The sequence below is a fragment of the Phoca vitulina genome, unplaced genomic scaffold (assembly GCF_004348235.1).
Source record: "Phoca vitulina isolate PV1807 unplaced genomic scaffold, GSC_HSeal_1.0 scaffold68, whole genome shotgun sequence".
NCBI lineage: Eukaryota > Metazoa > Chordata > Mammalia > Carnivora > Phocidae > Phoca > Phoca vitulina.
This window is the reverse complement of record NW_022589771.1, coordinates 2,091,602-2,117,792: the sequence shown is the minus strand read 5'-3', so window position 1 is coordinate 2,117,792 and position 26,191 is coordinate 2,091,602. Positions and strand designations below refer to the sequence as shown.

The window sequence follows — 26,191 nt, the reverse complement described above, 5'->3', positions numbered from 1 at the left end:
AACAATTCAACAAAGTGCTTATTACGTAGGGCATACTCTCATAGACACCATGGATATAGGAGGAAAGAAGGAAAATCCCAATCCTATGGAACTAGTATTTCTAGTGTTAGTGCTGTTACCTGCTGTTGAGCTTAAGTCAAGACCAGCTTCATCTGCCTGCCATGTTTTGTACAAAAGGAAGCATTTCTATCTATCCTATTTTATTATATTTTATCCTATTCTCCTATATAAACTGCCAGCGTTTGTACCAGCAAGCAGCATGCTATATCACACTGGGCAAACTGGGAAGTTGGGAGGTTGTGGTTATGTCAGAGAGAAGCTGCATCTTCACTTTCCTACACAACCAGGGTCCCTGTTTCATGAGAATCCATTTGCTCTGCATCATGTCAAATGCAGACTGTAATTCACAGGGGTAAATGACCAGCAAGCCTTCTATGCTCACCTTGGCATCTCAGTATGCAGCTTCATGTCAGGAGCTCAGTCTATTTAGTCTCAATAGAATGGCTTGACCTTCTTTATTTGCTCATGAGACCAGGGAATATAGTAAGAAAGGAGTAGTCACATAATTAAACTCCATTAGCCTGATCTATGATGGATCACTGAAGCCCTTCCCCTGAAAACCTTAGGTACAATCCATTGTTCCATTCCCCTCAGCTACCTACAAATCTGTTCTGAAGTGATGGGGTGTGTGTTGTCTAAAATATGGCCACAAATTCTTTGACACTCTCTTGAAAAGGTGGAGCCTATTCCCCTCCTCTTGAATATGGGCTGGGCTTAGTGACTCACTGCTAGTGAACAGGGAAACAAAGCACAAATGACAGAGGGCAATGTCAGGGGCAGGGCAATTGAAGGCGTGGTGTCTTCTTGTTTGCTTTCTCTCTTGGATCACTCTCCCTGGAAGATGTTAGCTTTCAGGTCAGGGAATCACCACGCAGAGGCCCATGTGGTGAGGAAGTGAGAACTCCTACCAATAGCCAGTGAAAACTAGAGTGCTCCCATCAATGGCATCTTCTTCAGCCCCAACTGAGCCCTCAGATGACTGCAGCTCCTGCCAACACCTTGCCTAAAACCTCACGAGATACTTGGAGTCAGAACCACCTAACTAAGTCACTCCCACATTCTTGACCATCAAAAACATTGGGGTAATATATGCTTGTTGCTGTAAACCACCACCTTTCGAGGTAATTTGTTATGCAACAACAGATAACTAATACAAGGCACCATTACATTTTCAAAACTTCTAAGAATCTAAGCATAAAATCACTAGTTTTTTTAATGCCAGGGCATCATAATGACATCTTAAGTCAGAAACTCAAAGTTTACAGCTGTGTTAGTCTACTTGTTACCAGCTACTATAACAAACAAGCCTCCCCCACCCACAAATTCCAGTGACTTATCAGAATAAAGGTTTAGTTCTCCTTTGCAAGAAGTCCAACGTAGCTAAGGCATCTGCACAGGCACCTGCAGTCTTAGATCACTGGGCGAAGGGAAGGAAGGAATGGAAGAATGAACTGCCTTGGTCAGAAAAGGACACATATCATTCATACTGGTACTCTATTGGCTAGAACCAATCACGTGTCCTCAGTCCAGCTTCGAAGGAGACTACGAAATGTTGGGAAGTTAAGAATATTGATGACTGCTATTGCCACTGCCACATGGCCCTGTTAGGGTCTTCTAATTTCAAAGCTGGAGTACACATCGTTTTAAAGAGGTTTGTAATCTGAGGTATGCTCTTTGTACACAGCCTGAGGATTAAAATGGGGGACATATTAACCATAATAAACCTTATTATCTTATTCTTTGGATTTTGTCAGTAAATTTTATTATTTCCTGTATAAAGTCCCCACCACAAATTGTTTTTCTGAGAATCCCCCAGGCACTTGAGACAAACTTTATCAGATACCCAAGGAGTCTGTCAATTCCTTCCTTTCTCCTGCTGGGCAGCATCCAGCACTCCACAATCTGCCCATGCCACTATGAACAGAAGTAGGTCCATTAGGGCTTAGTGAGTACTATGCTTCTAATAGAAGGTAAACAGACTGTTCCATGAAAGGGGAGACAACTGCCTCTCTCCCCTTTGTGTCTTACTTGGTCTCTTGGAACCTCAAGTTGAGCTTTAGATGAAAACAGATCTTTAGGACTTCTGAGTCTTTGGTTGGAGCCACATCTCTGAAACAAAAATGGTGCTGGCATTCCCCCTGCACTCATCCCCCTCTACACCCACTGCCTGTAACACATTTCTCCCACCATCTCTGGTCATGCATCCACTCCTAAGCAGTCCATAAGCCACTCTTTTATTACATGTCTTGCTGCCTGACAGCTAGAGATGAGGGAACCTGGAGTGATCTGACCCCACACTTTCCAGTCTCTTCCAAGCTTGTCCTTATTGAACTTACCCATGTTTCCCTGAATGGTCCAAGAGGTTTTTGAATATATTCCTTTAGCACATAATGACTGCGCACCAAATGGGTATGTAATTCTGGGCCCTAGAACTACCTAAAAGTGTGAACTTTAACCCCAATCCACATTTTCTGGCATACAATTTCCCCCAAACTTCCCCCATTGTTTCCTTTTCCTAAGTTAGATGTTTGAAAATAAAAGTTATAAAGTATTTCTCAGACTTCCAAGAAACTTTATTAAACATATTGATAAGTGGAGTATAAAGAAGTTGAAATATGCAGATCAAATTCTCTTTAAAATACATGAAGGCTCATATAAATGAGGAGAAACGTGCTTTACAGAACCATGGTGTTGGTTTTTCTGAACCAAAAGCACTTGAACAAAATAGTTTGAGACATTCAGTAATTCCAAACTGTGGCTAGGCTCACCCATCCTTAATTTCAAGGGAAATTAAATCCATGTGTTTCTCATTCATTTACACTCAGCTCACCAAAATACCGTTCTGTAAAAGTGACGGGACTACCAGGAAGCTGCCCAGGCTGTTTTTAAGCCATGTCCTCAGCTGGGAAGTGGGCCTGGCCAATGTCCCCTTGGATTGGCTTCTCTGGCGGCTGATATTTCACTTTGTGGAACCCGCAAAGTCCTAACAGACTCAAAACTCTCTGAGGTAGACTCATAGAAATGTGAGGGCTCAGAGAGGTCAACAGATGAGGTCTCTGCCTCTGGGAAGATCTACGGTTAGAGCCCTTGTTACTCCAGTTTGGTTCTGTCTTCCTTGCTAATCTGTTCTTATCAACAACAACCTTGCCCTTCAGGAAATTCCTCCTTCCAGCTGCCCTGAAAGGCTGCTGTGCTGTACTGGACACTTTCAATGCTTCACTCAGATGTCCTTGGACACCGCCCCCAGTTCCCAACTTCTACAAGCTTTGCTGCTATAGGCTCACCCTGGGAACTTGGACTCTCTTACCCTCAGTCCAGGCAGGAGAAGAACCATGTATTATAAGGAATTGTTACGTTACTTAAAATGGGTTTCTTTGGTGACTGATCTGGGTGGACACAGAATAACACAACAGAGAGGCATATGAAAGTAAAAAGGATTGATTATATTTGCAAGTCCTGGAGGAGGGAGGCATGGCATGGCCCAGCGTGCAGGGGCCACATGGGCAAAACCCCCAGGGAGTGGGCTCAACCAGGCAGGTGGGGAGCTCAGAGGGAATGACACCCATGGACTAGTGCCTTTAGTGGGGTCAGATGGAGTACACCAGCAAAAGGCATGAGGGGGTTTTACTGCTGTATTTGAATGTCACTAGGTCATAGTCAGGGAGGACAAGGAAGGGAACTTGTGGCAGTGGACAGCCTTATCACCCTGGTGCACCTGGTCTCTTGGGCGAGGTACTCACAGCCTATTTGTGGTTATATTGAGACAATAGGAAAACAGGAAGTTTTAAAAATTTACAATCAGGGGACTTCTTGGAGGATGCATGATGAGCCCAGGTGTCAACTCTCTCCCTAGAAACTGACTGGATGGAAATATTTGATTGGCCTATAGGAAGAAACTCCAGAGTTTTCCCTGCCTTCCATCTCACCTAACAGTCTCCCTTACAGAAGGGATATCTGATCAACACTCCTTTCTTTTGATAGTAGGGATCAAAAGGGCAGCCCAAGTCCCCAGAAGCTCGTATCATGGCTCTCCCACAACCTGGGCTCTGGTCCGAGGAGACACTAGGGAAAAGCGTGGTGCTGATTCTGCTCTGACACAGCACCAGAACTAGGAGAATGGAAGAGGGGTGAGGAATGCCGGTGGGAATTCTCAGCAAACTGCTCAAAGAGCAAACTGCCAATGCATGCCATACTTTCAGGGTAACATGCCAAGATCACCACCATTTTGTGGATAAAGCCTGACACATGGCAAGTGCTCAATAAATATTTGATGTTGAAATAGTAAAGCTCTCCATAAGGAATGGCAAAGTGGGAAGATTCTTGGCATGGATCAGCCACTCTGACTTTCAGGCCAGAACCTGCCACACTTGGAAGACGATAATTCTTTTGAGGAGAAGCCATAAAACACAATGATTACGTGAGCAATGCCTGGGGCTGAGTCTGCCTCCTCTGGGTATCAGCTGGGTGATCTTGAGCAAGTACTTTAAACTCTCTGTGCTTTGGTCTTGACATTAGTTGTTATGGGATGATAATAGTACCTGCCTTTGCACTGAGGATTAAATGAGTAAATTCCTGTGCAGCTGTGAGAACAGTATCCAACACTTAGTATGTGCTTAATTAATGCCAGATATGATTATTATTGCTATTAGAGTCTCACAGATTGATAAGATTATGTAGGAGAAGTTGTGGGACATGTCAGAGCTCTATAAGAATGGAATAGATGATGCTAATCACACATGGGAAAAGGATTTATAAAATGTTCCTTGGCAGTATCTCATCTCAATTTAGTCATATAGTCTCAGGCTCCCTTAAGTGTAGAATTGGACTACCAGCATCAGTATCACTTGGGAGCTTGTTACAAATGAAAAATCTCAGGACCCACCCCAAGTCTAGAGAATCAGAATTTTCATTTCAACTAGCTCCCTAGTGGTTAGCATGCATACTAATTCTTTAATCCTATTTATTGTGGCAAAATTGAGATATAATAACTTCATTCATTTAAATTGTCCTGGTTGGGGTATGTGCGTGTGTGTGTGTGTGTGTGTGTGTGTGTGTGTGTGTATTTAGCTTATTGAGGTATAATTGACATACAAAACAGCACACATTTAATGCATACACCTTCATGAGTTTGGACATGTGCACACACATGATACCATCACCACAGCCAAAGTTTTAAACATACCAATTATTTCAAAAAATTTCCTTATGTCCTATTTTATGGAGATTTTTTGTGAGACCACTTAATATGAGATCTATCCTCATAACATATTATAAATTTCAGAATAGTGTATTGTTAATTATAGGTACGATGTCACACAGCAAACCTCTAAGACTTAGTTCTGAGATATAAAGACTATGAGCCATCATCACAACAAAAATTCTGAACATTTCCATCACCCCCAAGAGTTTTCTCATGCCCTTTTGCTTTATGTTTCTTTCTCCACCTTTGACCCCAGGCAGTATCTGATTATCTTTCTGTTACTATAGATTATTTGGGATATTTTAGAATTTTATATGAAATAAAACAGTATGTATTCTCTTTATCTGGCTTCTTTTGCTCATCATAATGTCTTTGAGATCCATCTATATTGTTGTCTTCATCAGTAAATCATTAATTTTTATTGTATTCCATTGTACAGGTAGATCACATTTTGTTAACCCACTCACCTATTGATGAACATTTAGGTTGTTCACAGATTTTCTGGCTATTATAAATAAAGCTTCTATGAACAATGATGTATATGTCTTTGAGTGGATATAGGTTTTCATTTCACTTGGGTAATGCCTAAAAATGGAATGACTGGGTCTCTGCCTGCCTGTACATTAGGCATTTAACATTATCCCACAGGTCCCTGGTCTTTGTTAACTTTTTAAAAGATCTTTTTTCTCTCTTTTCTTTAGTTTGGATAATTCTGATATATTCAAGTTTACCTATCCTTTCCTTTTTCACTTCCATTCTGCTATTCAAGCCATTAGTAAATTTGTTATTTCAGATATTTTATTTTTTTAGTTCCAAAATTTCAGCTTGGTTCTTATTTATATATTCTATATCACTAGAGGGTTTCTTGTTTTATCATTCATCACCATTGTATTTTCTCTACTTCACTGAGCAATTTTAACATTTTGAGTCATCTCAGGGTCAACCTCTGTTAATTGTCTTTTCTCTTGAGTCTAGGTCATATTTTTCTGGTTCTTCATATGTCATTTAATTTTGGACTGTATCCTGAACGTTGCAAAGGACATGTAGTAGAGACTCTGAATTTCTGTGTTCTTTTTATAAAGTATAAAGTGTGCTGATGCTTTTCTTTTAACAGGCAACAATTTGGCTAAGATTAAATTTCAAACTTGATCTCACCTGTACCTATGTTCTCAGTTTGGACTTTGCAGTCTGCCCCATGTGTCAATGGTTCACTGATCACCCACAGACTTTTCTAGATTTTATGCACAGAAGTAGGGATTCCCATTCCATGCTCTCTCCTTTCTTAGATTTTTGCCACCCTCCAGTAACCCTGGTTTCCCTGGGCACCTTCTTTTCTCCTGAGCCAGACTAATGGTGACATTTCATAGGAGTTTTAGTTGACCTATGATACACCACAACAGCAATTGCCTTAGGGCAAGGCAGAAAAGATGGGAACTTCCCCCATGTAATTTGCTTCCTGTGAGTTTCAGCTCTCTTCCAGAGGTTACGTGCTTCACTTCACTCTGTAGACTCCTTGGGTAATTGATTTTATGTATTTTTTCCCAGCATATATAGCTGTTATCTGTGGGAGGTTGAATTTGTTACCTCAAATAGAACTATTGTTTGTGTATTTTTTATTTCATTGATTTCTGTCTTGTTTTTGATATTTCCTTCCTTCCATTTATTTTGGGTTCAATTTACTATTCTTTTTCTAACTTCTCGAGGCTAGAGTTTAATCATTGATTTAAGGCCTTTCTTCTCTAAAATAAAGACCTAAAGCTATAGAATTTCCTTTGAGCACTCTTACTGATCCTATCTTTGTTGAAATTTTTGATAGTTTGTCCATCATGGACTTTTTGCATTAATTTTGATTTTAAAAAACATTGCTTCAAAATATTAGTCTAGATTACTTAGCTTTTCAGCACCCCTTACATTTAGCACCCAAGGCAAATGTCTCATTATCTTACCTCACCCCACCCTAGTTTTATCAGAAGAACCCATGTTGAATTACTTATCTAAGTGACCCAAAGCCTGGGAACAGTCCAGTTGCAAGGCCTGGCTCTGGAGATACAGCTGGGCAGTTGTGGACTGTTATCTAGGGACATGTGAGTTCAGTCACGTGTCAGGGAAACCTTTTGAGAAATGGGAACTATGCATTATGGGGAGTCAATAGAGTGGCCAGGGATATCATAGACATTGTCAAGAAAGCCGTTCATACAAGGCAGTGAGCCAACCTAGCAGGACTTGGCCAGGGACATCCCAGACAGAGGGAGAAGCATAACCAAAAGCCTAGAGGCTGGAAAGAGGAGGAAGCATTCAGGGAATTGAGAATGGTTCAGGAAGTTTGAAAACAGAGTGCAAAGCAAATGGATGACAATGGAGGAAGTTATCAGGAGCCAGACCTCAGAAAGCTATCAATCCCATGTTAGGACACTTGGCCTTTATTTTGAAAGAGTGAGGTTTGGTGTAAGGATGTAATATGATCAGATTTTACTGTAATCCATTCTAGAACAACCACCTGGAGTACAGCGTGGTGGGTGGATTGGAAGGGAAAAAGACTAGAGACAGTACAGCCACTGCAAAACTTTTCAGAAAAACCAGATGAAGGAAGATGGTGGCCTGAGCGAAGCGTGGAGTAATAGAATGAGAGCCATGTCAGGGGTGCTGTGGACAGGGACTGTCAATGGATTAGATGCTGGTGGAGAGAGGTGGGAGAAGCAAGGTGGGTCTCAGGTTTCCAGCACTGGGGGTGGAGATGGCTTGGGGATGAAAACAATGTATAAGGTCATCAGTCTCAGAACATGTGATGCCATTTGATTCAGCAAAATGATGCAAGGGCAAGAACCCAGCAGTTGTCCCTTAGCTTCTAAGCTAGTGGTCCCTGCAGAGCTGCCTCCATTAAGCATGCCTTAACTGAAAGAAGAGTTTTTCCTAACCTTTGTAGTAGGAGACACAAAATGCCAAAAAATTACAGACATGGAATTATGAAATGCATCTAAAAATCAAGTACTTTCAAGTCTTGGGAAATCAGCAAGCTCTTAGTGATAGCAGTTGGGGTGGTGGAGAGCCCAGTATATGATGAACTTGTAGAGGCTACAACTAGCCTCTGAGTATTTGAAAACCAGTGTCAAAAAGTCTTCCTGTATATGAAGCAGTAGAGAGGCTTCCCAGGAAGAAGATTTTTTGTTGTCTACACTGAGAACCAGAAACTCTCTCAGAAAGAGTGTCTGGGAGTGTCCCCTGCCATAGCTTGCACACAGCTATGATCAAATCACAGAACATCTGGTAGAGGTTTGCTTTGTCTGTCCATCATGCAGCACTGGGAGATCCAGGACAGTCAGTATAATGGAGGGGAGCCTTTATCTTATCCAAAGAGGAGAATAAAAGGAGGGCTGAGGGTAGACAAGCCGGTGATGAAGTTGCTAGGAAAGAATAGGGTCATAGGTTGAATTGTCCCTTCAAAAAGATATGTGGAAATGACAGTCTAAATTAACCCAAGGCTTACATTCCAGAATGCATGATTTCCATGAACTTCCTCCAAATAAATAAAATACCTTTGCCAAAAATAATAATAATAAGAAGAAGATATGTGGAGGTCCTAACTCCCAGTACCTCAGAATGTGACCTTATTTGGAAATAAGGTCTTTACAAAGGTAATCAAATCAAAATGAGCTCATTAAGTGGTCCCTAGTTCAATATAACTTGTGTCCTTAAAGAAAAGGGAAAGACACACATAGAGAATAGACCATATGAAGACACAGGGAGAGGCCACATGAAGAGCAGGGCAGAGGTTGGAGAGATGCTGTCACAAACCAAGGAATGTCTGGGGCTCCCAGAAGCTGGAAGAGGTCAGGAAGGAACCTGTCCTACAGGTTACAGAGGGAGCATGGTCCTGACAACTGATTTCAGACTCTTGCCTCCAGAACAGAGACAACAAATTTCTGTTGTTCTAAGCCACCAAGTTTGTGGCAATTTGTTACAGCAGCCCTAGGAAAAGAATACAAATAGCGTGGCTCTTTCAGGAATCTGCTTTTAACTCCTTAGTGCAAGGAATGTTGCCAAATCAATACTAATGTGGAGGTCATAGCACTCCAAGGACGTGGCTTTGTAATCAGGTGATTATTAAAGTGTCTGGCTTGGCTGAGCAAATATTAAGTGAAGCAAGGAACCACTTTTTCTGTCAGTAAACGACACACCATATCTGGAAGGGTGCGGCTTGCCTCCTGGCCTCCCTGCTTTGCCTTTGGGAGCTCTGAAGCATGAGCTCTGGTTTCTAGCTCTGACTCCTACTCAGGGGAAGTGAAGATGTGATGGACTATTGGGTCCTCACCAAGTCTACCTTGACCCAGGTCCTGCTCGCTTTGAACACTTCTTTCCAGGGAGGAAGCCACAATATTTTACCCAGTTCCATTCTTATCTCAGCCAGTCTCTTTGTGCTGGAGTTCCAACCTCAGTTTTTTTTTTTGTTTTGTTTTGTTCCAGAAATAAGATTTGCCTTGCTTTTCTTCTTCACTGACTCCCTCCTAGGGACAGGGTTCTATTCCTGATTTGAAGACCCTGGGATTGGGGTCCTGCTCCTAAAATGTCACTCCCTTGATCTCATCCTCTGTTATGAATTCATACCACCCTTCCCTCCCATTTGCCCATGAAATGGGAAGATTTGCAGACCTGTCTTCCCTGGTATCAGGACCGGTCCATTGGAACTTCCCTCCACAGTCTGCTTCTAGGGACTCCCTTGTGATCTTGTGTTTCTAGCTTTTCTTGCTGTCTGGGTCCTGATCACTCCCACTCCAGCCCTGATCATTATTACTGCAGGGATGGCATGTGCTGGGGCCACTCACTTGCCCCTGACAGGCCCCATATACTCAGTATCAGATTTCAGAGAGTTCTGCTGATTCTGTAGTGTTTGCTTATACCTCAAAGCTCTCTTTGTCTCTCGTCAATCAGCCAAATCTTGAAGTGATTACCCACCTTATAGTTTCACTGAAGATCCCACTATCAATCCTTACAACTCAGGTTGTTAGAACTCAGCAAAACAACCAGTTGGAAACATACCGCCCCATCCACAGCAGGCAACTCTCGAGCAAAATCCCTGATTATTTGTGTTGCTGTTCTTCAGGATTAATTCAGCACTCATGGGCCAGGTCTGTGGTGACATAGCAACTCAACCATGCTTTTGTTTTCACTGGGCGAAAACACTTGAGGGCCAAGCAAATGCTGCTTTGCTCCAAAAACATCAACCACTAAATCCCCTAGGCTCCTTTGGATGCCTTGTGTAAGGGCCCACCCGGGATGTAGGATAGAGCCTGGGGAAGAAGACAGGTTTTCCTCCTGGCTCCACCACTTACTAGCTATGTAACTTTGGACAAGTTACTTAATTCCTCTGAGCCCCAGTTTTATCTTCTGTAAAATGGGGATCCTAACAATGCTTACCTATGTGAAGGAGATCTGATGTAATTATTCATTATGACAATGAATATAAAGAACTTTGAACCAAATGAGGTACGTTTTCTTGGTCACCATGACCTTCTTTCAGGATTTCTTAATCCTGGCCACCCCCACATCTATTCTTTGGCTGTTTGTCCCTACTTGGATGAGCAGCAGGGCTGTGAATTCTGTTTCAATCTTGGTGAGTGGCATTCATACCCTTCTGTCCTTTCCTTCCAGGATGATTGCTGCATGTCCTTTCTGCCTTCCTGATTCTTATCCTGTGTGCTCAGCTCCTGAATAATAGGCCCCTGGCAGCATGCTAGGCCCTCATGGAGTTCATCTAGGCTCCCAGCCTTATGCTTTCCCTGGGTGATCCATTCTGCCCGATTTTGACCTATGTCACATTGAAATCAGCTCCATAATGACATTCCATGTTGTAAATTTAGGGGAATGTACACAAGAGCAGGAAGGAAAGCTGTAGATGGCTGAACTGGCTTCCTACTGGGTGAGGCACTGCACCTCGGTGAACAGTGGGGTCCTTCTCTTGTAAAGTAGAGATGATCAGACATATCCCACTTCCTTCACTAGGTATATAATGGACTAGTAAATGTTCGACACTGTTGAAGTGTTCAGAACCCTACAAGTGTAGTATGGTTTTGTCCTCTGCAAATTCAACATGTGGCCAGAAGTCTTGAAGCATGTGTGTGTGTGTGTGTGTGTGTGTGTGTGTGTATGTGTTGTATGAGCAGAAGAAGGGTACTGGCAATAGAACATGCTACAACACGCTTCACGTGTAGCAGGTCAGCCAGATGCACCAGGTGGAGAGGTAAGGAAAAGCACACAATGTTCTGTGTTGGTGTAACACTGTGAGTCTGTTGTTTGTAGCAGACTTGTGGTAGATCTTTAAATCACATGTAAAGGGAGTTTATCGGAATGTGTGCTGTCAAGAGCAAGAGTTTCTGACAGACTCAGAAAGGCTAACTAAGAAGGACAGAGAGTGGTCCTTGGGTGAAAATACATTTGGGACACTCAGATATACTACTAAGCACTATAAGGGATATGTTAAATTCAAGTAAAGATATAGAAAATTTGGCAAAACAACTCAAATGAGTAAGAATTTCCAAGACTTTTGCATGGACTTTTGCACGAAACATTAAATCATTAAACTTGTTTGTCTGACATTTTTGAAGGTAGGTTACCAAAACCCAGGATTTCTGAGAAGAGAAATGACAGCTGCCAGGAGGCCTTGTTTCTAGCCCAGAAGCAAGGCTTCCCATGCTGCTGTGACAAATGCCTGTATTCACTGCCCCAGGGATATAGTGTGGTGAAGGCAAAGCTATCTTATGTCTTGGACATGGAGAGCTCAATTCTTGGCCAAGGTGAACCCACAAGGGCAAGCAGATTCTTGAGATAATGGGGTAGAAAAAAATATGGGTCAGAGAAATTCAGTGCAAATTGAAATTAATAAAATGTTTCCTACTCCCAAGCCTCATTATTGTGTTCCAAATTACTGTGCACCTTCTGGAAAACCTCCTGTTTTCTTGACCAGACAGCATCCTCAAATTTGACTTCTTACTATATGCACCAGCCTTCTTTATTTCCAACTGTCATGTTCTTGCTCAAAGAACAGAGTCTTGCCACCACTGAGAACATTGCAGTGGGTGAGCCAAGATTCGAAAAGAGAAGGTTCCAAAGAGACACGTGTTGCAGGTTTGGAGCTATGGCTGCTATTCTGTTGTGTGTGTGTATGGTTTCCCCAGCAAGGTGCTTCCAGGACAACAGCTGTCCCCAGTGCCTATTTCTGCTGTGTGGCTTTTAAATAGTTGTGTTGTTCCATAGTTACACCCAGACTGATGCCTTTAAGGGTTACGTAACCATGTGTTTTCTTTCTTTAAATCCATCAAAGTAAAAGAGCAATGGAATACGAGGGACTTTGGTAAGGGATGAGGTGCCGAAAGGATGTTGTTGAATAGTTACTCTATCCTTAATCAGTGACGAAAATGAAATGATTGCTAGAGCATTAAGGAAAAAGAAAGAGATGAGACAGGGTCTCATTTCCTTTTCTTTGATTAAAATGGAAGGAAAAATACATTCTTTCTGGCCCTGACAGATAATCCCATCTTCACAAGGTTTTAGGACCTACTCAGCCCCAAATTATTGTAGTTGCTGTCATTGGAAACAGCCTCTGAGCTCTGATCCCTCTCTACTAGAATGCCACTGTGACACCATTACCATTCCAATGAAATAAAAAGAAACTCAGGACTGTAAAATGAGCTTTATTGTATTTGCTATTGTTTCACAGACTAGATGGATTCCATATATAAACAGGAAAAGGAGGAGATACCTATGAAAACAAGAAATGCCTTGACGAATAGAGGTGCAGGTTTGTAGAACACGAAAGTACATATTTCAAGCTGATTGGTCATAGTCTGATTGGGCTTGGTGGTGACATAGTATACATATCTGTTAGTGTGAGATTTCTAACATCCACCAATAGTAACTCAATATTGAGAAATGCAAGTCATGATTCTGCTTAGGCAAATCCAAGCATAAAACCCGTTCAAAAGTCAGAGGGAAGCAGGGACACTCATCTTGTGGCACAGTATAGCAATCAGAATAGTGCTGTATGCAGCAAGAGACTGAGGCGTAATCAAGATTTTGCTATGCACATACTGCCAGGGTTTATAAGTAGTGGGACTGTTAGCTTGTAAAATCTGCATGTTATTTGGAATTTTGATCTCCATAACATTCTCGTGAATTTGATTAAATGGTATTTTGGAGTGGGTCCTTTTGGAATGGAGATGTCTGTTTACCAAAGCATACTTTTTGTAACTTACAATTCCATGACACCCTACAGAAATAATTCTTCCAAAATAGATCCAAGTTGGCTGTTATCCTGCCTTCCTGTCCTGCTTGCTATTTAATACTCTGTCAGTACACAAACACAGCTTCCTCTGGTGATCTGGAAGTTTGTTTTTGTAAAAAGCCCCTGATATAGTCATACTTCCTGTAATGATTTGATTTAATACAACATCCTTAATCTTAAGATTTGATTGCAGATGAAAGAATATAGTTAAATTACAGTGAATGAAAAAAAAATCATTCCTTTGAATTCCCCTCCCATCACCTTCTTGGAAGCTTTTTACTTTTTCCATAATATTAAGGACATTTGCAATAATAACAATAACAGTAATGATAAGCTTAGAGTCAACAACTTCTGATTTATTATATTATTATTATTGTTATTGTTGTTATTATTTTAGGGAATAGGTACTCTATAATCAATTGTGGTAGCTTCCTTGGAGTCTAATTTTGAGTGGGTTCTACCTTTACTTGAATATTTTTGAGGGGTGAAATTGGGTATCTTCAAGGGGTGGGAATGCCTGGATACTAGATATGGTTTGGCCTTGACTGAAGATAAGCCCCCGGTGAAGTGAAGTACACCATCATGAAGTGGGAGCTGCTAAGCAAAAGCTTGGTGATGGACTCTTCGGTTGACTTCTCCATCTTTGGCTTTCATTGGGAATCCACCCTAACCATCGGCCTGATTCTCTCATGGGGATTGGGAACCAGGATTCCTGTATGCCATGTGGCAGAGGACTTTGAACCCACCATTCTAGGCCTTTCCTTGATAGACAGCTTCGAAGAACATGCCGTTTTGCACTGCACAGAATGTATCAGGGGCCCTCCGGGTTTTGCTGAAATTTACTTTTACTAATGGGGCAAACTAGGGAAATATCCTTCTGGAATACTCCCTTTCTTTACTGCCAGTTGTATGAAACCTGCTGCTTCCAAATGAAGGGACATTTGTTTGTTGCTCTTCTAGAGATGGGCATAGCTTGGGATTAAGTGAGTACTCTCTGCAGAGCTGTCAGATTTAGCAAATAAAAATACAAGACATTAAATTTGAAATAGTTGTCTAATTGGCTGTGCAATTTTGTAAATTTTGGGGGGAAAAATGAATACAGAACATTTATGACATCTTAATAAAGTCCATACAGGATGAAGGACAAAAATCATTAAATATGAGACATATCCTGTAGACACAGCAAGCCTGGCATTCTTCACTCTGGTATTATCATTACTATTCAGAGTTATATGGATTTACCTACACATATGACATGTTTGGCTTTTGAACTCCTATGTCAGTTATGTCCTTTGACTTCCACAATCAATTATTGTAATTTAATTAGGAATTAACTATCAATTGCAATTACCAGCTGTCTCTTGGTTTTCTATTTCTTATACACCAGCAACATACCAACTGAAAAATAAAAATCCCTGTCCCCAAATTTTGGCCATCTAAATATCCCCAAATTACTAATCTGAGTTAACTCTTTTTAACCCACAGGATAATTTGACTTAATAGAGTATATAACAAAGATGAAGAAGAGCCAGTGAAGCACGTGTTAAATAGAAAGGAAATTGAGCTCAGCAGAACTGACAGAAGATGAAGATGAGATGAGCTGGCTGAAGCCTTATTTCTGCCTCCTGTTTCTTTTTCATTAAGTATTTAGCAGAAAACTTCGGGGAAAAAGTTGGACTTAAGCCATCAGTGTTTCTTAAAGGCTAAGAAAATTGCTGTCCACAGACCCAAGGAGGGGTGAGCAGCCCATTCTGATGAAAGATAAACGGAAGTTCATAGAGGGTTAAATGTAGGTAGTTAATCAATTAGGAGTGAAATGTTAAAATTTAGACATTCAAGTGTGTCCTCCCAGAGGAAGAAAACTAAGTGCATCTTGGACCTATCCAGAGTCAAATGCTGGAATTCAAGTGCATACCACAGAACATGGAAATCAGGACTTGAAATACTAACATTTCATTTAAAAATTACCATCCCAGCAAGCTTTGATAAAACAACCTGCATTCAAAATTACTTGCTTCAAATGTTTAGCAGGCAAAGAAAAGTCTAGCAAGAATGAAAAACCAAGATTGAGAGACTAGCAGTCTTCATGATGCCACACGGTCAAATGTCTGACCCTTTGACTATAGTGACAAAATACAGAACCAAGCCCAAAGGTGAGGATGATCCTTTACTGAGCTACCAATGCGAAAGCTTAGGGCCTTCTTTGCTTTTTGTCTATCTTTCCTTCTTTCTCCAGATGATATGAGTGCTGAGGATCCAAGGAAGAGAGAAAGAATCATACAGGAGTAGAAGTGTCACTTATTTATAGATTTTAATTTACATTTAATTGTATCAAAATCACCATCAATTAAAATAGAAAATTCAATTCAAAGAAAAATCAAATGAATCGTTGTTTAAAGTCACCTCAAAACCTGGTCCACTTGTTCATGGCATTTTTCACTTTTAGCCAGTTATTTTACATTTCTGGAGTCTCATCTGGTGCTGTAATATCCCCCCTCATGAGAAAGGAACCAATGTGCGACTCCACCCCGACTCCAAAGGTGGCTCCTAGGGAGGATCAATGAGTGAATCTTGGTTATGCTGTCTGGGACCATTGACTACCAGGTACCATGCACGTACAATATATTTTCTTACTGAAATAAGACACAGCTTGCGGATTACACTGATTTACTGCTATTTACTTTGTGGTTTTTAAAACGGAACATGACATTTTTGAATGGTCTCACTGAGAGGGCCTGGTGTGTTGGAAATGTTTCAAAATGCAAAAGCCTTTTTGGGTCAAAAACATTCCCTTAGTTTGATTACTTCTTAGTTAGGTGTTGAGCGTGAATCTGTTTCCATCAAAAGACTATCCAGATTTAATCAAATAAGTCTGCCACCTAACATCTTTTGTTAGTATGTTAACACCAGAGTATTGTGTACAAAGTAATAATAAGTAAGGAAATGCTAACTTTCAAACCAGATGCAAGTTTAGAACTATTTACAGAATATTATATTACAGTACGGTTTATTGACTTGTACAAGTATTGGCTTTTAAGATACTGCATATTTGTTTTGTGTACAGTGCAAAAGATCAAATGATCAAGTCCTCCAGATTTGGCTGCAATAGAAATGCTAAATGAATAAACAGAAGATTTCTCCATCTCACACTACATCAGTGTACCAAATACAATGTAAGCATGCAAGATTCCTAATCTTGATCACATTCAAATTAGCACTGATGTAAATCCTGTGTAAAGAATTTAATAGTGCAACAGAAAACCTGTAAACATGCCTGTGGCATTATTTTCCTGTTGATTATAGCACAATAGACAATAAAAAACCACATATAATAACTAAAAGAGCTAGTGTCTAACTAAACTAAGGTAATTTCTTTAAGAAATTAAAACAATCTGCCATTAAATTATCAACAGAGAGAAAAAATGCCTGAATAATAAAAGAAAAAGCCTCTTGTGCATTGAAATTGCCCCTTAAACTTCTAGAACTAACTTTACCCCTGTTATTCTTACATCTGTGTTAGGTGTTTGGCTCCAGGTCAGAGGTTTCAGCTACATCTTCTCTTCTACGGAAGGACATTTGAAAATGTGGTAGCATAAAGATATGACAACATTTTCTGTAATCCATAGCATCATTTCACTGATAACCCGAATCCAGATTAATTTCCCCTTTTTCTCTGAGCCCCAGTGTCCCCATTTTTATAGAATAAAACATATGTGAGCACATTTGTTGACGACTTGCTGTCTTAATTGCAAACGTCTTTCAACTTCCACAATTATGCTCGAAAAGCCAGGATGTGCCTGCCTGTGTGTGTGTATGTGGGTTCCTGTATAGAAATGTATAGAAATGTATAGAATCCTGTATAGAAATGCCTGTGTGCACATGTATGTGGGTTCACGTGTACACCCATGCAGTGCCTACCCACCTACAGTCACATTCTTCTTGAGTGAATACACAAGTCTGTCCTGGTTTGAATGAAATGAGAATTCACCTTTTGCACATTCAGCCAATCCCTGCCCATGTATATTCTTTGCCTCCCAAAATGTGGCTCCTGGCCCCTAAGTTCTGCCAAGAGCAAAATGTTACCCCATACCACTCGGTTGCATGAGATTTATTTAAATACTGAGGGCATTCTTTACATATCATCAGATTATCAAATTTCGGTCATGCTTCAAAGAGTCATCTGTATATGAATTCATTATCCTCAGGTCTTCTTGTTCCTCATGGCCCCATCCAACCTTGTGGACTTCAACATCTGAGCAAATTTCCGATTTTAATGCGGCTTCATTTTTCTTTTGTGCTAACGATAGTCAACAAGCATGTGCTTCGCATGAGTGAGACAACCATTACCCTCAAGCAACTTTTTTCAATCTTGGGATATCAGTGGCAGTTCCCTGGCAAACAAGGTATTTTAATAGACAAGGAATGCAGTGGCTGACAAGAATATTGGCCCATAATAATAAGCTGAAGAAAGAAGGACAGGTCTGGAGGCCATGTGGGTTTGGGACCCTGAGGGTGCTGTGGCTTCAGAAAGTTCCCTTGAACACTTTCTTGAGTGGACATTTTTCAGACTTTCGTTTGTCTGGAATGACTTGGAGGTCTTGTGAAGTTACAGACTGGTTTCTCTAAGTCTGGGTGGGGCCTGAGAGTCTATATTGCTAATAAGCTCCCAGATGGTGCTGATGCTGCATTTTGAATAGAAAATAGCTAGTACATTCCAACAAAAAAAAATTACTGTGAACAAAAGAGTCAACTCTATTCGTATATGTTTTCACAACTGTTAACTCCTGATTTGTTCAATTTCACTCTGTACAATTAAATCTGATGAAAACAAGTAAGAATGGGATTATTATTTTTGTGAGTACAGAGTCCCCTTGACTTGCCAGATAGCTTCCAATAAAGATAACATTTTCTCTGCTCGGAAAGAGGGTGTTGTAAAGCAATGGCATAAAGGAATACTGAACCACATTTCAACTCTCGGCCACAACATCTTTGATACTTGTTTTGAATAAATACTTTAAGTTATAGCTGATATCCTGTATAGAAATACATTTCCTTTCAACACCAGCATTGCTAAATGTCCGTCCACCCGGCACAACATTATTTCAATTGTCCTACACCACGGTTTTGGAAATATAGCCCCATTTTAGAAAATAGGAATTTTGAGAGTTTGCTTCAGACAAAGCATTTTAAAGAGGAACCTTCTCAAATGTGGAAATGTTTGCTTAGGCGCCAGATCAAAGGAAAAAAATGGATTTTGTATGTCTGTATAGTTTTTTAAAATGAATCCACACACATTTTCATTTTCACAATGACCTTTGCATTTGAAGGGAGCTCAGATGTGGAAACAGCTCACAGAGTTAAACCCGGGGTGACCACTGCCATCAGACGTTGCTCTGTTGTAACAAAAGAGTCCTCAGTTCCCTTTCCCTCTGATCCTCCTGCCTGTACTTCTCCTCAAGTTTCTGCTTCTCAGAATCTGCACAGTAAAAGGTGCAATCTGGGCTCTTTCGGATCTGTTCAAACTGACTGAAATCAGCCACATATTTTCCATTTTTTGAGAGAGAAACCACAGGCACAAACTCAAAGCCCCAGTAGATCTCCTCTGGAATATAAGATGTGCGGCTCTGGCAGACTGCACTGGTGGATTCCACGGTGGCATTGAGGAGGACCACGAGTTCAAACTCCTTCTCCTTCAGGTTTTGGGGTGTGAGATCTCTCAGGGGGCTCGTCTCATCCAGTACGTGGTAGAATGTCATGGGCAAAATGAGGAAGGGGCTCTCCGAAGAGGAGTCCACGTGGAATTTGACGGTGGCTTGGTTGAGCAGAATCTGCTCCCCCTCTTTAGTGACGTGGGTCTGGAGGAGTTTACCAGAGAGCTGGCACTGAATCAGGAGGCTCTTCCTCATGTTGGCCACCTGAATCACCAAGCACAACTTCCCGTTCTGCTTGGTGATGACCGCGCAGTGGCTGAACTTGATGGTCTCTGCCCGCTTTTTGGGTCTGGCAATCTTGGCCAGAAAGGTGCCCGTGATGAAGATCTCAATCAAGGTTGTGATGACCAACTGAGCAACCAAGAGGAAAATGGCATGAGGGCATTCCTCCGTGATGGAACGGACTCCATAGCCAATGGTTGTCTGGGATTCCAGGGAAAAGAGAAATGCTCCAGTGAGAGAGTCCACTTTCATGATGCAGGGAGTGTGATTCGAAACATCCTCCCTTGGTTCTAAATCCCCATGAATAAATGCAATGGCGTAGTAGATCACTCCAAAAAGGAACCAGGTCATCACAAATGTGGCAGCAAACAGGGTGAGCTTGTATCTCCACTTCATGTCAATGACGGTCGTCCACAAATCTTGAAGGTAGAGCAAGTATATGCCATCCACTTTGTCAATTCTCACGTTGCTGTGCCCACTCTTGGACATGACTCGGGGTCTGTTGGTCTTGGGTCCAGCTCCTGCAGTGTGCTTCACCACGGGACCACTGGACATGCTGATGTGAATGGCGTCCATTGTCAGGCTGTTGAAACCACCTAAGGAAATGGCAAAGAAAGACATTCCATTACTGTCACATGTAGTAGAACATCCAGAAAACAGAAATAGGATAACCATGTGAAATACGTAGGAATGCATATAGATGTATATCAGAAAGGAGAATTTGGAAGGCAAGACTAGTCTACTAGTCTGAAGAAGACAGTAGGGTGGAGTGAGGAGCATGGACTCTGGAGACAAGCAAACCTGGGCTAAATGCCAACTCTCCAATTTATTTGCTGTGTGACCTGGGGCAAACTATTTAACTTCTCTGGATCTCAGCTCCCTAATCTATAAAATGGGAATACAACTTACTCCTCAGGTTTTTGTGATGGTTAAATGAGATAATAGCTAGAAAGTGCCAAAACAAAGCCTTATGCTCAAAAAATCATGCCAATCTTCTCACGAAATCACATTCACATGCATCTACCCCACTGAGTATTATGAATATTTATGTATAGTCAACTAGCACAGATTTCCAATTCTAGAAAATTTAAACATAATTTGACTGAGCATAGGGTCAGTACTGATATAACTAAAATGTACCATCTATAAGGTAGTTTTGATATAGCAATAGATAATATAAATACATATCTTAAAAACTTCGGTAATATTAATAAAACTTTTAAAAACTTACCCTTTTGTGTGGCGTTCTCTGCAACAGAATTCATTTTCCCCCCAATCCAATGAATAATTTAGAATCCATGACCTCTCTTAGTTCTTGATGACATTGGAAAGGACTAACTTATCAACCAACGAACAACAAACACATAGTGAATAATTACACTTTATTAGTAGTTGGTTGATATGCTGCTTATCAAAATGTCATATTAGGTATGACATTTAGGTATGTCACAAAATTTCTGCTTTACTCCTTTAGAACTGACTAGAACCAACATAGGAATCTCTTGAAAAAAGCTAAAAACAAGTAGGTAGGTATAGGCACTCGACATTGTGGCAGAACAGACCCACTTAGAAGCTGGACTTCCATGCTAAGTCCCAGGGAACATTCCCCTCTGCATCAACAGACAGGAACAAGCTGGGTGTGAGGCCATACAGCATCTTATACTACCTGCCTGGTGACTGAAATCAGTCACCCTACATTCCTTGAAAAGGATAATGTGAGTGATTACAGGGTAATTCTACCTGGTTCGCATGTTGTTTTTTTTTCCACCTCATTGGTATTTTAAGGATAAAGGAAAAATCCCTTCTTTCAAAAGGAACTGGATACAGTGGTCTGTGATTCATGCAATAACCTTTGCTGTTAGAGCAGCATTATCTCAATAGAAGTTTTGGAAGCAATCTTCTGGGCAAACCTTTTCAAGGAAACTGAAACCATCCATCAGAGGCTAACACTTGTTGAGGATGCAGGGAGTTGTTGCGCTTTTTAATTTTCCTGTTATATTAAGAGCGTGTCATTTACTGAATTGCCCTTGAAATGATTTTTTTTTTCTTGGAAAGGAAAGTTACTTTTTCATTTTCATTGCAAAGAAGGACCCTAAGCTACTGAGAATTTATTTTTCTTGTTGAAGCCTATCCCACTTATTTGGAGACCAATTTAGAAGAAAAATATAGGATATAACTGATGAGCATAGGCTTTATCAGCTCCTCAGCAGCATTTCTCAGTAACCAAGAGGAAAGTGACCACCACGAAGGATTGGGAACCAAACGCCATGCCACCATGCCCAAACACCTAGTCAAGCTCAGATCACGAGCACTGCCAAAAACAAATGCAGCTTATGTACAAGTAAACACATGCACTTTAAAAAGAAAGAGAGAGAGAAACTGCTAGAGGAAAGTGCATGCCATTCAATCCACTGAAATAAAAACAGAGGCTTAAGTTTTCAAGTGTGAGTGACATACAAGTGTCCTGCGGGCATGAGCGAAGCTCCAAGTTCAGCTGGCTGCCAGATTCTGGAAAACTTGGCCCTGTTTGCATGAAGGTAATGCCGTGAAGCTTCTGTTTTAACCTCTCTTTAAAAGGGGCAATGGGCCAGCCTTTGGGATGAGCTGGATCCTTTCCCTCTTTCTGCTAAAAGCTCTTTTGTTACATTTCTGCACATCTAGTGTTGGAGATAAGGACACCAATAGCCACCCGAGATTGGTGGTCTTAAAGGGGGAACAAGACCTAGAGCCTGTGGGGTGGGGGTCTCGGTTTTAGCATCTCATTGTGGAAAAGAGTGGCTGGTGGACCACACTCAAAGAGTAAACACTTTTTCCCTCCCTCTCAACACCCTGTGCCCTCAGACTGTTTACTACCTGGTCACTCCCTCAGCAGGTCAGAAGGCGTCTTCTTCAAGGCAGGTGGGACGTCCTCGCTCCCCTTCACCCACCTGGCTACCATGGGATTCTGCTTCTGCCTGAAAGAAAGAGGGACACGTGGAGTTCACAGGTGTTTACAAAGAGACTGACCCAGTGAAACCGACCCTTAACTGTTGCCCCCAGGGCCAGAGCCCTAACATTCACCTTACAATCCCTGATCATCTGGCATGGTGCCCAGAATAGACCAAAGGCTCAAGGAATGTTTTAAGAATTAAATTGAAGCCCCAACCACTGTCCTCCCTATAGAATTCCCACCCTCTGGAGGGAGCTCAATACTAAAACACCCTGGAAAGAGTGGGTTAACTCACCCCCCTTGAGGCCCACTATCAACTGACCAGCAAACAGGGAGGCAGGAAGGGGAAGTGCAGAGGAAGTAAACAGTGAGCATTGGAAGGGAAGAGTCTAGAATATTTTTACCGCCTGTGGAAATGCATTATTACTGTTGAGTCACAGAACATCAGAGCTGAAAATATTGTCAAACCCGAGGCATCTGACACACATTTTTCAAACAAACAGATAGATCTGGAGGTTGACTGGTCTGCATCACAAAGATGGTTCACAGCAGAAAGAAAAATGTCCAAAGTCTTTAAAAGCTAGACTGGAGTTCTTGTCAGTACACCACAAATGCCTCTTTAGCCTCCAAAGTTTAACATAATCTGTTCTAAATTCAAAAGGCTCTTTCGCTTCCTACTTTTCTGGAGTTCTTCTTCCTAAGATATATATCTGTAGATCTCTCCACATTTTTGTCTGTCTTACACCCAGGTGTATACACACCCTTCACACTTCCTTTCTGATCCACCAGTTACTGTAAATAGTTACAATAAGTACTCTCTGATCATGCCAATAATCCCCATTATCAACCTGGATAGCCTCTCGCACACTTGATTCCCCCAGTGTGTTCGCAGTGTTTGGCAAACGATCTCTTATCCATTTGCATCTGCATTTATTATCACTGTAATCATCATCTGTGAAGATCCAGCATCTCCTTCTTTGTACCCATCAATCTTACCTGTATGCTTTATAATTTACACTTCATCGTATGCTCTGAATATACGGTATTGTATTCTGCAGCAGACTTTCTTCGTGAAGTCTACTTCATTGTTTATACACACTCACTTCATATAATTTTATGTCACTACCTTAGATTTTTTTTCTTCAGTGATTCTGCAATCTACCTGGCTTCACTTCTAAAATGTTAAGAAATAAGAGCAGTTTCCAAAAGCTAAGTTGGGAAACAAGATTAAAAGATATTCTCTAAATTCCCCTCTCCTAATCCCACGAATAAGCAATATTCCCTACAAACCATTATCGTTTTCTTTAGTCTCTGGAAATTGTATTTATTTTTCTGGTTTTCACTATATTGTTCCAGCCCGTGGGTTGGGATTGCAATCTTAGAACGGTGATATCTTTATTGAGGTGAAGTCCTTGAAACTACTGAATGGAGAGGTCAACATTCCTCTCCTACTTCAAGCCAAGAACACACACATGGAATGAAGTCATTTTGCCTATGCTGTGGAGCATTTGTTTTCTGAAGATAAAAGAAAGAAAAACATATTTTTGAAGCAGAACTAAAGAGTAAGCACATTGAAAAAGGTATTTAGCTATATGAAGAACTACACATCCAGTCTTGGGGACAAAACAATGAGAATGGAAGAATGAAAGGGAGTTCCCATCATTTCCTCAGAGAGGACAAAATTCTGTCAAAGAAAGAGGGTTTTAGGGGAACGGATGATCAAAGAAATCAGCTGCACTGAGCCGGAACACCCTGTCCTATCTATAAATGACCAGAGAAATCAATCTATAAATGACCAGAAAGCCACTGACCAAGTGGAAGAAATATGCATGCAAATAATAAGCATGAATAGAGTCAAAATAGAGTCAGAAGTTGTCCAGTGTGGGAAAGATGCAGATAAATAATAACAATGACAATAATAAAGATTCAGATAAGTTATAATCATCATCATCATCATAAATAGTTAACGCTACAGCACTGTAATCATTGTTCTCATGCCTTCCATACGTGAACTTAATTAACCCTCATACCAACTCCATGAGGCAAGTGCCATCATTATCCCCATGAGGAGGAAACAGGCACGAAGAGGTTAAGCAACTCACCCAAGTTCCCAACAGCTGCACAGTGCCCCTGTGAAACTCCCATGCCTACCCTCTCTGCCCCCTTGACAAAGGTGCTCGAGTTTTAGCTGCATCAGAATCACCTGGAAGGGTCAGAGTTTCTGGTATCAGTAGGTTTGGGACGGAGCCCAAGAATTTGCACATCTAACAGCTCGCAGATCTAACTACCACACTATGTCATCTAACTACCACACTATGATATACAGTTCAAATGATATCAATAGCTTTTCCCTTCTTGATGAAGACCCTTATCCCCTCATTTTCCCTGAACATTCTAAAATAACACTGTTGCACACAGGTACTGAAAACGTCTGGTTGTTCGTTTTCAGAAATGTCCTATCTCCACCATCCTCGTAGATGAATGCCAACTACCTAGTGGGCCAATGATAAGTACTGATTTTTTAAAGCATTAAAGAATGATTTTTTCCCCCTCCTAGTTAGTACAACAGATTCCTTCTAAAACCTTAGTGCTCTGTTGAGTCAAATTTTGGGAGTTTTCAATTTGCCCATCATGATAAAAACTTCATTCTGTGTTCCCTGGTGGGCAGAAAAATAACTAACTTTCATCTACAGAAAAATAGCTAATAACAAAATAGGGAGGCAGCAGAGTTCCTCAGCCAAAGCTCAAGTGAAGTTATTCCACGTACCTTCAAAGGGGGTGGGGAGGCATGAAATAATGAAATCCAAATCAAACTACAACTTTGGATTTCCAGATGAAAATTGCAATTTGAGGGTATCTGACTTTAAAGCTCTATCAAAACAGTTTCCTGTTTGTAGGAAAAGTTGCTTAAAAAGCTTCCTTGGACATCAAGTATTTCTAACAAAACAGTTTTTGCATGATCTCTTAGCTATGAATCCAAAATACCTGGATTAAATTTCACATTAAGGAACCATGGGTTTAACTAGTAAGTAGAAAAAGAAATGCTCGACAAGAATGTACTTGGGGTTCACTGAACTCAAAAGGTTTAAAAATAATTGAAAATAAAATCAGTGAGGCTTGGCTGTCCTTTCTTTGGATCCTGTGACTGTGGCCACACAAATACATGTGCTGGGACCTTTGGCTCTGGCCTCATGCCATACTCTTCCCTGCTCTTCAAAGTAGTCTACGACTCGCTTCAGTGGCTGGTCTGACTGTTCTTTATGAAGTCATCAATTCCATCCATGTCAGCTGAGGACATGGTTGACTTTGTCAAGGTGACCTCAGAAATGGGCATGTCTACTGAAAAAGAAGGTGGACAAAGCTGACTCTCAGCAGATTCCAAAGGGTGCCTCTATGGTTCTTATCTGTCGGGGAAATGACTTTTTCCTTCTGCAAACCCATTTTTCCCATCAGGCCATTGAGGACTGAGGATGGCTGGGAAGAATGACAGCTTCTGGGAAGCTGTAGAATTGGTCCTTCTTGTCCATAAGAATCTTAATGATCTGAGGGGAAGCACCAGTGGAGATGATGGGAAATTTGCAACTGAGTTTCCTCTATCTTGCTCTGTGTTTTGAGGATAAGAAGTTGAATCCTAACTGACAAAGCTAGGTCATTTTTTTTTTAATTTTTTTATTGTTATGTTAATCCCCATACATTACATCATTAGTTTTAGATATAGTGTTCCATGGTTCATTGTTTGTGCATAAAACCCAGTGCTCCATGCAGAACGTGCCCTCCTCAATACCCATCACCAG

At 41.1% G+C, this 26,191-nt stretch overlaps 1 protein-coding gene across 1 annotated transcript; it reads right to left on the bottom strand.

The window, feature by feature from the left end:
* Positions 1–18,916: 18,916 nt before the first annotated feature.
* On the bottom strand, positions 18,917–22,422 carry KCNJ15 (potassium inwardly rectifying channel subfamily J member 15). Its single transcript, XM_032392615.1, has 2 exons — positions 22,322–22,422; positions 18,917–20,064 (listed from the first exon to the last, which is right to left on the bottom strand). The coding sequence occupies exon 2, from the start codon at positions 20,042–20,044 to the stop codon at positions 18,917–18,919; it is 1,128 nt and encodes a 375-aa protein (XP_032248506.1). The 5' UTR covers positions 20,045–20,064; positions 22,322–22,422.
* Between the last annotated feature and the right edge of the window lie 3,769 nt (positions 22,423–26,191).